Source organism: Taudactylus pleione, unplaced genomic scaffold, assembly GCF_031769625.1.
Source record: "Taudactylus pleione unplaced genomic scaffold, aTauple2 ptg000250l, whole genome shotgun sequence".
In the NCBI taxonomy this organism is placed as follows: Eukaryota; Metazoa; Chordata; class Amphibia; order Anura; family Myobatrachidae; genus Taudactylus; species Taudactylus pleione.
Window position 1 is genome coordinate 6,058,150 of NW_028284652.1, and position 13,736 is coordinate 6,071,885.

The window sequence follows — 13,736 nt, forward strand, 5'->3', positions numbered from 1 at the left end:
ACTTACAAAACCCTCACCCATTCCTCTTCCATTTACATATCTGACCTCATCTCCCTCACTCTCCTGTCCGCCCTCTTAATTCTACAAATGCACGCTGCCTCTCAAGCCAACTGATTACTTCCTCCACTCCTGCCTCCAAGATTTTGCCCGTGCTGCTCCCCACCTTTGGAACTCTCTCCCTCTTCCCATCAGACTCTCCACCTCTCTACAATCTACAATCCTTCAAACGGGCTCTCAAGACCCACTACTTCATCAAAGCCTTCCAGTTATTAACTTGCTGCTACATGCTCCTTCCTCCCTGTCTACCCCATCTGTGTCATGCCTGTTTTTCTGCCCCTCTCCATTAGAATGTAAGCTCTTACGAGCAGGGCCCTCTACCCGCTTATTATTACTGTTTTTATGCATGTTACATCTGTATGACTGTCATGTACTACAGAATCTGTTAGGCCATACAAATAACCGATTGCTGTAAGCAGATCACAAAATGCAGAACAAATCAGAACAGTTTAATTTCAAATAAAACATCTTCAATGAAAGTGTTATAATTGCTTTTATTAAAAATGAAACAGAATAGAAAAATAAGCAGCAATAATAAGAAATATTTCCTTGGTCCAGATTATGTTTTAGCCATATTTGTGCTTTGGAATTCAGCTTGTATGGAACATTTTACACTCTTGGGTAAGGGACATATTGCAGTTCTGGCAAAGTCCATTGCGAACCACTGTTATGTATTCAATTATTCTAAATATATTTTCACATATATACACATATATGTTTGTATATACATGTAGCAGGCACAGATATTAAATACATACACAGAACCGCGCAAAATGTTTTCAGAAGAGACTACCGATTGCACATATAAATTGTATGTATAAGTGCATATAGTGAAAGGAATCATGTATGTATGAGTTTGTATAAATACGTTCATTACATTGGAATGTCATGCAGGTAATCGTGCAGAGGGCACAATACATAAAAATCTAGCCCAACGGAAGCAATTACATGACAAAAGCTGCATGTGGTTGTGATAAAATTCAATACATATATACAATATTAAAGTGGACCTGTAGCCTACACGGTGGTTGAAGCCATTTTGTGAGCAGCACCAATTATGATGCGATTTAAGACTATCAATTCACCAGGATAAAGACACTGGTCATGATTCTGGGCTGGGAGGAAAGCAAAAAAAGAGCACGTAACTCTGCACCTTGATAAAGCCATGTTATGCTGCAGGTAACGGCAGAGGTAAAATGTGCAGAGAGATATAGATTTGGGAGGGGCGTGTTCTAGCTCAAATCTATATTGCAGTGTATAAATAAAGCTGTCCAGCATTTGTGGGCTACATGCAAAAGCAGCCAGGATTTACTACACAACTCCACATGCACAAAAATAAATGTACTTGCACCCCTTGCAGCATGGTTTGTACAGAGGCAAAATTGCTTGCTCTATTTGTTAACTCCCAACTCAGAATCAGGACCAGTGTGAGGTCATTAGTTCCTTGTGAATTGCTATGCTGAAGATTGGTCCAACCCATACAACTTTAATTTTCTTTTTTCTGTAATAAACATCTGTGCCTCTTGCATTAAAACTTGGTCATGATTTAGATGTGACCTTAACTATCTGCTGTCAGATGGACAGGCAATGTTGGAACAAGTTATTGGACAGAAGTGCTGAGTTATAGGTACATAAATGTGCTTGGTTATAAAGTTAAAGCAAGGCAGCTATAAAGTATTAGACCCCCTAGAAGGTGCGGATTGTAAGGCACAACATGTGCTAAGGATTACAATAAGGCCTCTCTTCAGAAATACATAAAAACACTACGATAATATAGACCCAGGCATACAGAGCAGCTACCCTAGTACAATATATTTAACACCAAAATAAGCTTCAGAAAAAAATGTATGTAATGTATGTATGTAAGTTCTGATTTATAGATCTACATGTCATGGATTAGACCACAGACACTGGGTAATTCTGCTCTCACAAATGTGAATTGCTAGATCAGTAACAGTAAGAAATATTGCATGAATTTGCAATAGTTCTCCAGGAATACAATTTCTCAATGTAACACAGAAAATAAAATACTAGAAAACGTCTTCTACTTTCTGCATGAAGGGATTTTCTATAAAAATAGGTTTAGTCAGTCTGTGAAGGCAACAAAACTAGTGAAGTAGCTGATGTTTTAAAGTGCTGAGTATATTATACAAACACCACTGTTCCTCATGCTTGTTATATGACACAGAACATACCATTATCTTGTCTACCTGTATCATACTGGGAATGTATGGATAGCACTCTAATACTGGAAAGAGTTGAGACTGGCACTGTGGTCAAGTAGGTTTGATCGTTGGAATGGCTGTGGCCGTGAATCAAAATGGTGGCTTGTGCTGGAGGCTGGAAAAGAAGGGATGGTAGCAATCTGCTGTTACTTCTGCTTTTTCCTTTCAGGCGGTGCCCCAATAGCAGGCTCTGTAGTGTGACGTGTGGAGTTGCCCATGCGGTTTGTAGCCTGTGAAATAAACAAAAGTACAGGGATATGGTAAGGAAACATGTAAGCAACATTTAGTAGCTACAATTAGGCAAATAACATTGCTTCCAATTCTTACCTCACACTATTACAAAAATACCATAATACAAATCCCTGTTCATAGATCCTCTTAGGGGTCAAAGCAAGCAGACAAGCACTGCGAGTCTATGCAGCTAAATGCCGCACTTATGGTAGCTCCGGACTTGCTGATTTTTTTAGCTTCCCCTTAGGGCTGCATACAAAATGTCTGCAAGTTCGGGGGCAAGATTGGGCCATGACGGGAGCAAGATGAAGTGCATTGCCAGCATTTCCACGCCATTGCAACGGCAACTTGCCCCTCTCATGGCTAATTGAATCATCCCATTAATGCTCATAATGTCACATGTATTCCATACCGCTACAAAGCTATGCAATACCAGTCCAGGCTCGTTCTTACCTGCTCTAGAACATAATCCGCACTGGTATCTATGACTTTTCCAAGGTCTCTGTACTGTCCGGAGTATTTGATGTAGCCCCATGTAAGGAGTGCAATGAGCAGCAACCCCATTGCGCAATTAAACAGCTGTGCCACAATTCCCAACCCTACAAAGCCCGTAATACCCGAGGCCATGTATAATGCAGCCACCAGGGCCAAAAGCACAGCAGGGGTGCGAAAGGCCATGAAGATGTTCTTGCTCTCATTGTGCTTGCATAAAGCCGAATAAATATCATCCATATCTTTTTCCAATTCTTCTCTATATTGCCGGCTAAACTCCACGCCTCCCATCTTCTTGGCACGGTCAAAATGAGACAGAGCCTCCTCCTTGCAGGTAGTGTCTCGGTCTCTCAGGACATCAGGAGACACATAGGGTTTATCCCCTCCACAAATCTGTGAGAAGCAAGAACAGTGAGAAAGTACAGCAGTCATTACAGGAACACTGTAGTCTAAACTAAGATTAACTGCAACACAAGAAGAAACGGAAGAATGGACAAAGTTAAGAAAGATCGAATGTGATTAAGCCTCATTTTTTTTATAGTAAATAAAAAAAGAAAAAAATACTGTACACTTTATGCCAATATGATATGCTACGTATCTGACCTTTATAAATAAATGTAAATACTTATAACAAAAAAAAACAACAATGACCATTATGGAAAAGTTTTCCCACAAACTCTCCATCAAACCACATTCATAGTGGCATATCCAATTGTGGGCGGGATATTTGAAAAACCTTGCGACACTGGGTTTTTCCCACAGCCACGGGGTTTTGCTATTCAATAAGGTGCCTGAAAATGGGACGTGGTTATTTCTATAGAAATCACCATCTTTTTTTCTCGCACCTCTAGAGCAAGTCTGATTTTTCCTAAAATTATACATTTTAGGAAAATTCAGCGGGACTTGCTCTGGAACCCTGGCGGCACCACCCCTGAGAACTAATTAAGCAATTGGAAGTTTCCAATTAGCTTAATTAATCCTTAATTACTCACCTTCCGAATCGGCGTCTTCGGCATCCAGCACCTGGACCCGGTCTCCTGCAGCAGGGGGAGTATGTCAGTAAGTGTGACACACCCACCCCTATGTGTGCCCCCCCTCCCCCTCCCCTCATGTAATGGGCACTGGGAGAACTACATCTCCCAGCACTTACTCCTCCCACCAGCCCCCTCCCCAGAGACAAGATGGAGGGGAGGCCACCGGGAGACGTGGAGACCATCAGGCAGGTAAGTGTCATTTCTTATTCATTTATTTTTACGTGGAGCAGGGTTTTAGAAACATAGAATTTAACGGCAGATAAGAACCACTATGCCCATTTAGTCTGCCCTCCGAAACCAGGTTTTTTTATATATATATATATATATATATATATTAATAAATAATCAATACTATGGCCTTGGTACAGATTATTTTCCGACGTAGTCCCTATACTTGTATAAGCATTTGTTCCAATGGTATATCAAGGCATCTGTCCCGGCATAGAGGAAATCAGTGTCAAGCACCTGAAGCCAGGACATGACGGCTTGCCGAACTTCACAATCTGTTGCGAATCGCCTTCCACCCAGTTGCTTCTTCAATGATCCAGAGAGATGGAAATCACTCGGTGCCAGGTCAGGGCTGTAAGGAGGATGGTCCAGTACCTCCCAATGGTAGAACCCTAACAGCTCATGTGTGAGGTTGGCTGAGTTTGGCCTGGCGTTATCGTGCAGCAATAAGACGCCTATTCGCAGCAACCCAAATAGTTTTCTATGAATTGCCTTCTGCAACCGGCTCAATGTGTCACAATAGCGGACAGCATTCACAGCATCTCCGTTGGTGAAGAAATCAATAAGAAACACGCCCTTGTGGTCACAAAACACAGTCACCATGACCTTCGTTGCTGATGGAGTTGTTTTAAATTTCTTTGAAGGTGGAGACGATGCATGTTTCCATGTCATGGATGCTTCGCCTCCCGTGTCACATGATGCACCCACGTTTCTTTGCCTGTAACCATACGCTGCAGGAACTGCACTCACTCCTCATAGTACTGTGTCAAGTGCATGAGAGACAATCCCATCCTATTGGTTTTGGGAACTTCTGTGAGTTGCTTTGGTACCCAGTATGAACGCCTTTTCCTGTACCCCAGTTGCACGATGTTGTGCACATTACCCAACTGAGACGTTCTGTTCATCAGCAATATCACTAACTCAACTGTGTCTGTCCTCCTGAATCAGACCTTCAATGCGGCACAAATTGTCATCTATGGTGGACGTGCTTGGCTGGCCGGATCGCTGCTCATCTTGTATGTCTGTCCTGCAGTTATCATAGGCAATGCACTGATCCCAAACCTGTTTCTGTGACATGATGTGATCACTGTACACTTCGACAAGTTGGCGATGAATTTCAGCTGCTGATGTGCCCTTTAGACGCAGAAATCGGATCACACAGCTCACCTCAATGTATGACCATGTTTCCGCCAGCCCTGACATCTTAAAACTAATGTCGGGACAGTATTACGGATATTATGCGCAGTCTAATGGCCGTGAAGGGAAGCAGTGGTCTACCTGCTCTGGAGGTATCACAAAAAAAAAAAAAAATTAGCTTCAGGGGCGGAGCTGAACGTACGCTATCTTGCGTGTATTCGCTCAAGTCTTAAATCGATAGCGTGTGTATATGCGCTACATATTTTGCACGTATCAAACCTTACGTCCATAGTGGCAGAGCGTGAGGCGAAGGTGCTTCCTCATGTAGGCAGAGATCAGTAAGGTATGTTTACAAGCAGGCGGCTCATGCAGACCAGCATGTAAACACATATACGCCTGTTATAGTATAGGGCAGGTGCACATGCACAGTGATGAGGCCCAGTAGTAAATATGTGCTGTCCATGCCACATCCCTGCATCTAAAAAGAAGTACAGCTCTGCATAGGTGCACAAATGTGCTATGTTTTGCACACTTTTCCTTTGTAGAATATGCGCCCATTTTACTCCCAACACTGTATTGGCCCAGTAATCTTATAGTGTATTCAGGGCCTGATTCAGAGCCGCTCGTAAGCGGCCACTTGTTCGCCCATCTGCGCATGCGTATGGGTTGTAGTACGCATGCGCGAACCAGTCAGTGCGGTCGAAAATCGTGTGCTCGCAAAATAGCGAATGCCTGCTAATTTGAGTGACAGAATGAGGCGTTTGTGGATGGTAACAGGGGAAGGTGCTTGAAAACGGGGAGTGGAGATCCGAACGCAGGCGTGCCAAACTGTCAAAACGGGCGTTTTAAGGGTGTGCATAATTAACAAAGCAGCGTCATTGACCACGTCACTTGGTTGTCTTTTAGCCTGAACTGCTCGCATGATTGCGGTAGGAAAATGCTACCACAAGCACTGGGAGCAGTTCATACGCCTTTCGATGTACTCGATTAATCTAATAAATAGCGGAAATGACGTATGATGCGAGTGGCCAGGGGGCGTTTTCTCCAAAATAGTGAGCGCATGTTTCGTTCGCTCGTTCAGACACAGAGGTGTCAACAGACCGCAAAGAGCGAGCGCTTAATTTAAATAGCCAGCCCCTTTTTCTGAACGAGCGTCCGCAAATATCGTCCGGCTCTGAATCAGGCCCATAGTACAAAGATGGGCAATCCTAATGTGATAGAATAGGGGTATGTAATGTGTTGTGCTCCAGCCACTATGGAACTACACATCCCAGCATGCTCTGCCACAGTTTTGCTGTTAGGGCATTCTAAAATTGTAGCTGGGCAAACTGGGAAATGTAGTTCCCTAGCAGCTGGAGTGTCACAAGTTGCCTAATCCTGCTATACAATATGGAAAACAAAGAAGTACAATTTTAAAGATGAACTAAGGCAACATTTCCAGTGCTTCATTTGTACAGTATCACCCATGCTATAGGCTACAGCTATATAAATGATAAAACAAATGTAGCGTACACATATTCCCTAGGAATCAGTGACCTCACTAATGCATAGATTGCTAGAGCCAGTGTGTACAGAGGAAGGCATGCTGGCTGAGTGTTAATTATATGGAGAATTACAAGGATAATTATAATGTAGAAAGAGCTAAGGACACAGGTATGTAAGAAAAACAATAACATGAGGACATAGTGATAGTATAATGGGTAATGACTCTAGGATGTGAGAAACAATTATAGGGGAGGCGAGGTATATGGAGAGTGATAGCTATAGGAAGGACATAAAGATGAGTCACCTTCTCCATACTGCTGTTGTACAAATCCTTAGCTGATGCTACTGCTGCCAGGTTATTGGCCTCTGCGGTTGCCTGAGAAGAGAGACAGATGTATACATACAATACTATGGAAGGAACGTTTTGACAATGAGACGAGTACAGCAATACTAGTCATACCTGCAGCATGGATTTGGGATGAGGCAAATCTTCACCTTGATAAATTTTTATGTATGCCTAAAAAAGAAGTACAGGAACATAGATTTAACACCCTGAAGCATAATATAATGTAATTCTTGTAGCTGGCATTTCCTGGAAACAGAGATGATGACAGACAGCAGGAAAACAAAGATGACCTCTGGTACTGTGAATTGGAGAGCAGAACAGATAACTGTAGTTACTATTTTAACAGAGTTATCAATACCATTAGGTCTCCAAGGAGGCAGAGTCATCAATACCATTAAGTCTCCAAGGAGGCAGAGTCATCAATACCATTAAGTCTCCAAGGAGGCAGAGTCATCAATACCATTAAGTCTCCAAGGAGGCAGAGTCATCAATACCATTAAGTCTCCAAGGAGGCAGAGTCATCAATACCATTAAGTCTCCAAGGAGGCAGAGTCATCAATACCATTAGGTCTCCAAGGAGGCAGAGTCATCAATACCATTAGGTCTCCAAGGAGGCAGATTCATCTACACCAAGGAGGCAGAGTCATATATACCATTAGGTCTCCAAGGAAGCAGATTCATCTACACCAAGGAGGCAGAGTCATCTATACCATTAGGTCTCCAAGGATACAGCATGTGTCATTTTTCAGATAAAGCAGTGCCTTGCAGAAAGCAAAACTGCATTCACACACAGGACACTTGCAATAAACACACAGAGATGACTGAATTTGTACTACATACAGTATGTTATATGTATATGGCCATACCCATGTTGTTCCACAGTACAGAAAGAGCAACAATGGGTACGAGAAAATGAAGCAAAGTGGGACTTTCATACTCCTTAACACCCACAATACAAAGATGTGAATGACTGAATGAGTGGTCTGTAAAAGTTAGTTATGTACCATTACAGAACATGAACAGAAATAGAAATCAGGGTGTTGACAGAGAAGACAGGCTTTTCAGAAACTGTAAATAATCCTAACATATCAGTAAACCCTGTGACAGTCAAAGGAGCCCAAGAACTATACCGCATAGTATATACCACAGGTATATATCACATTACTGTTCACTGCACACTTTAGTTTATACCTACCAGGGAAATGCAGGAAGAGTGGAACAAACGGTAAGAAAGGTGTAATAGGAGCGAAAACTGCACTCACATAACTCATCAATGTAATAGCACAATGTTAGCAGGTACTATATGGCCATTCATATCACATTCATTATGTATTTATAATCACCCTGATGAAGTCATGTCAGGATTAAACGCGTTGGGGCTGTTCTGATTACTCTCTCTTTAAAGGTTACATCAGTGTTAGACTATCTACTGAATCATATGGGACAATTTTTTCTCTCTCAATTTTTGGAACTAGTTATTTCTAGGGTTAGGTTCAAACCAGCTGGAGGGTCTCAACATATATCCAGATAAGATCATTATACTTCTCTCTTGCCTATGTTTGTTAAATCCTAAATGTTTTTATGTATTACATTATAGAGTGGTCTCTTCCTTCAGCATAACTTATATCAGACTTTATTTAATCATTTTTATAAAGTATTATACTATTGTTTTTCTCCTCTTGTCTTCTTAACAGAGTAAATCCAAGGACTAAAGGAAGCCTATAACCTATATTTCATCAGAAACAGATAGGTCTGATTTGATTATCACTTTGGTATTTAAGCAGTAGACACTTCTTATAAGAATACATTATCTAGAACCCTAACTAATTCACTAAATACATGTGTGTGTGTACACATATATACATGTATTATCATTATAAGTTGTAAGTGTACAGTTAATGGAGATTAGTTTAACCTTAGAGTACTGCTGCCACCTACTGTTCAAAGTTGTTATTGTTAGTTATGAAAGCTAATGGAATCAATTATTTTGAGAAAGAAGAGAACTGCGGGAAGAAAATTCTTTGGTATCTATCTGGTGGATGAGGAAACATCACGCAGACTACGCTCAATAAATAATACTATTATGATGATTCAATAATTCATTGTAATCATTTTCCTACACAGCTCTGTCTGTTTGTCATTCTTTTATTACTCAAATGTACTTTCTGTATAAATTGGAAGCTACAGGTGTCATGGTTAAAATTGCCAGGCTAAACTAGACCAGTACACTACTGGATTAATGTTTTAATTTACATTATTATTTACTAATAAAGGAATCTGGCATGTCCCGGGACACCTCAGTGTGCCCGCTGCTTCGCTCCGTCCCCCATTCGGTCTCACCTCCTCCCTCCCGCGTCTGCATACACGTGTCCTCATACACTATTGCCGTAGTTGCACCAAATAGCCCTTCTCGATGCTCCTGGTCCTGTGTGACCCTGCTTGCGCCAAGCATTTTTTTTTTTCTTGCTGCAATATGCATTTTAGTCACAGCAACAAAACCACTTAGAGACTGCACTGATTCATTTGATATGTGAAAATTGTACATCTGTGTGCGAAGGAGCCTGAATCTGTAAAGGAACTGCTACGAAACAGCAGCTTTTTTTCATGGTAAGTTTGCGACTTTGTACATATTTAAACAAATTCCTGCGTGGTTAAAGTTGCAGCCCGGCGTCTCTGGTACAGATTGAGTGGTGTTTCACTGCATCTACGGTGCGAGTAAAGGGGCCTATCCATTAGGCGACCTGAAAAACTGAACAAATAGTGTTCAGTCCTTCAGGTCGCCTAGGTAAGGTGCCCGATCCGACCGGCATTCACTGAACGTCATTCAGTGCAGGAGACCGACCTCCTATATGCGAACATGTGGAACCTGACGATCGTCGTCAGGTTGACGAGCATGTTCCATAGATAGTCGGTGTCGGCAAGGACCCAGCATGCACACGCATGCAAAGCCTGGTTGTGGTCGGATCGTTCAAAAAGTCGCCTAATGGATAGGACCCTTAAGATGCAAAAAGAAAAAGTTGCCGCGCTACACGGCTCTTTTGTGCTGGGCTTCAAGCGCAACATGGCGTATTGAGGCTTGGCGTATGAGAACACATATGTATGTGCGCCTACCCAGCTCCCACTACACATGCATGTCAGAGATGGGACAGACCTTAGCGCATTATTATATAGGTTATTGTTCTATTAATCAGAAAGTTCCTATGTAATATATGAAAGACTTCTAACTGCATGGAAGGAGGAAATGGTCAGCTTTCACATTTAGCTCTAGGTCAGAAATGTATAAGAATAATATGTACAAAGTATTTAGAAATCACCTTTTTATATTGTAAATGGAAGGTGTTATGTCATCAAATTCCTGTTATTGGGTGATAATGTGGACAACATACTAACATTGCCCTTTTGTCAGCTCTAAAAGACATCATGCATCAGTGATACAGGGTGCATTAATGCTGAAATGTATTACAAGTTACACAGATGAAGAATACCCAGATTTTACCTTAAAATACTCGAGCAGACCTCTGCAGGTCACTTTCGCGCCATTTATCTCTTTCTCCATAAGGCTGCTGGGTTCCAGGACAAGGGGCACCAAATCACTGAGCTGCTCTGAAAACTCAGGAGCAATATCTATGATAGCAAAACAAAAGATAATGTATTAGGAAAGAAGACTAAAAGAGCAGTCAGTAATCTGGCAGGCTGCGAGTCTCACATGCCAACCTCAGACATTGCACATCTGCTGCTTCAGGGTGCCAGTCAGTGGCTGATCGCTATACAGCCGTTCCTTCTGATTTCTGCTCCTGGCTTCTCATCAAGATTGCATTGTGACGTGACTGGCACCTTGGTGTATTTGAACGTCTAGTTTGTGCTCTGGGCTTCTTTTGTCGGAATCGGTATGATTTACCGCCGGACCAATGCCTGGCAGTTGGAATCCCGACAGTGGCATCCCGGCAGAGGAGGAAATTCCGATCGTCCAAGGTAAGTATTCTCTAACCTAATTCTACCCCCTAACCCTCCCTTAGGGGTGCCCAACCCTAACCTTCTCCCCCAGTGTTTAACCCTAATCCCCCCTCTAAGTTCCTAAACCTAACACCCCCTTAACCGCCACCTAAACCCAAGTCCACCGGGGGTGGTGCCTAACCCTAAGTCCCCCCCCGGGGGTGTCCAACGCTACCCCCCCCTTCCCCTAGCCTAAACCTAACCTCCCTGGGGGAGGTGCCTAACCGTAAGTCCCCCCCGGGAACCCTCCCACCCTCTGCGGCTATCCGGGTTCGGCGACCCTTCAATCGGGATTCCGGACGCCGGTCTCCCGGCGTCGGTAAAATGGTAGATTTAGACGTCTGTCATTTAACCCTCGCCGGGATTAAGCAGTCGGGAAGCCAGCTGTCGGGATTAGGTCCGCCAGCTTCCCGACTGCATACCCTTTTGTCTGCTGGTCGCCCGGACTATTGCCTGACGATTTATTCTATTGTTCAATTATTACTCTTACCTTTGGCTTGTGTTTGACACCTGTGACACTGGTCTGTGTTTGTCTAGACCAGTGTTTCCAAACTCTCCACAGGAACGCCTAACAGTGCAGGTTTTCCAGATCTCCTAGTTGGTGCACAAGTGTATTCATTACTGGCTGACATTTTAAAAAATCCACCAAATATTTCTCTTGTGATACTGGGGAGATCTGTAAAGCATGCACTGCTAGAGGATCCCTGAGGACTGAAGTTGGGAAACATTAGTTTAGACTACCCTGTTGTCTTGCTACAGCTGTCTGGCTTCCTGTACATCCAACTACCCCTGCATGAACCTTATCCCTAGCACTCCTGCCTCAATTCGCTAGCACAAAGCCTCTGTGCAGAAAGCCCTGCATGAGATGATATCTCCTCCTTTCACAGTCTTTCAGTTTTAAGGGGCTTGATGTGAGATAAAATTGTGAGATATATATCATCAACCAATCAGCTCCTAACTATCCTTTTTTAAACACAGCCTGCCAAATGTAAATTAGAAGCCGATTGGTTGGTCATGTATATCTCATAAAATTATCTCACATCAAGCTTTGATACATATGCCCCTAAGTGATTGTAACAATAATGGAGGGAAACAAACTAAAAGCAAAATATGAAGCATTTCAAATACAAGTAATGAAATAACCGACCTTTCAGGCGTCCATCAAACTGAGGACTAGTTGCCACCTTGAGCCCAGGGTGTGGGAGAAGAAAGCAGCTCACATTGGTGAAACAGGAGTGAATGTGTTTGCGTACATTCTGGATTTCTTCATGCTGATGTTCCTTTACCTGAGGGGTAACCGTGACAAGGGAATTTACATATCAGTACAACAACTATCCTCTCCACAAATACAGCCAGGTTATTTATTTTATATTCTCAAACCTATAAAGGGGTCAATGGAATTAGGAGTGAGTTAAGTCCTGTGAGCCGTTCTCACAGCAATTAGATTCCAAATGTCCAATCCATTTACCAAGCTAAATTGCCTTTTTTATGGACACCCCCTGTACAGGTGAAAAGGTAGGGAGAATCTTTATTTTAAGGTAAAAATGTTGGGACACAGTGCAGAACCTCTGGTACATCCCACCCTATGAATAATCATGCACTTGGGGGGGTTTAAATAGCATAATTTGGCCAATAAAGTCATGTCAGTTTTCAGGTGATTTTCTCTAAAAAGCCTAACAGGTTAAATAATGTGGGACAGGTAGGTGGAGGTGTAAATGATGCAGGACAGGTATGTGGAGGTGTAAATGATGCAGGACAGGTACGTGGAGGTGTAAATGAGGTGGGACAGGTACGTGGAGGTGTAAATGATGTGGGACAGGTGCGAGGAGGTGTAAATGATGCAGGACAGGTAGTTGGGAGGTGTATCAATGGGAGAGGGGTTTTATTTTTAACTTGTAGGTAGGAACTGTTTTTTCTCCAACTTTTTACTAACTTGTATAAGTAGGCTAAAAAAAAATAAAAAAATAATCACATTAAACACATTTTTATGTACCCCAATATGCTGGAAAGTCTTAAATTTGCTTAAAATCATATGCTGGCTATAATTTTTAGACCATTATTAAAAAATGTAAAAAACAATAATTTGACATCTTTTAAGAAGCTCTAGTACTTTCCTTATGGCCACTAACAACATTCTATACAGTCCTGTTATTACAGTTACTACTTGTTTGGGGTCCAGGATGACTTTCACACTTTTTCATGAATTTGTAGAAAAGACCTCGCCGCAAATCTTGTAAATAGCCATTTATAATTGATTCTCAAATTTCTTTGGTGCGCGTGTTGCTGTGATGTATACGAAATTAGATTATGTATACCTGCACCTAACTGAATTGACTCTAAAGTGTCAGACCAATGCTACATCCTGATGCTCATGAGACATATAAATTGGGATACATCTCGGGTTGCACTTATTACGCAACTATGGAAAAACATGTTGTTTTAATACCTTATGAAGTTGTTCACAATTTATATCCCATAGAACAAACTAAATATTCCACTATGCAGTGA

The 13,736-nt window shown here is 42.2% G+C and overlaps 1 protein-coding gene across 1 annotated transcript in view; it reads right to left on the reverse strand.

Moving 5' to 3' along the window:
• Positions 1 to 531: 531 nt before the first annotated feature.
• The window catches only part of ATL3 (atlastin GTPase 3), a 36,423-nt gene continuing 23,218 nt past the window's right edge, over positions 532 to 13,736 (reverse strand). Inside the window, exons 8-13 of the mRNA XM_088480039.1 lie at positions 12,376 to 12,514; positions 10,732 to 10,859; positions 7,350 to 7,406; positions 7,194 to 7,265; positions 2,967 to 3,398; positions 532 to 2,512 (exon numbers count right to left, since the gene is read on the reverse strand). Coding sequence (XP_088336165.1) covers positions 2,429 to 2,512; positions 2,967 to 3,398; positions 7,194 to 7,265; positions 7,350 to 7,406; positions 10,732 to 10,859; positions 12,376 to 12,514 — 912 coding nt within the window. The 3' untranslated portion in view covers positions 532 to 2,428. The remainder of the gene's footprint in view (positions 2,513 to 2,966; positions 3,399 to 7,193; positions 7,266 to 7,349; positions 7,407 to 10,731; positions 10,860 to 12,375; positions 12,515 to 13,736) is intronic.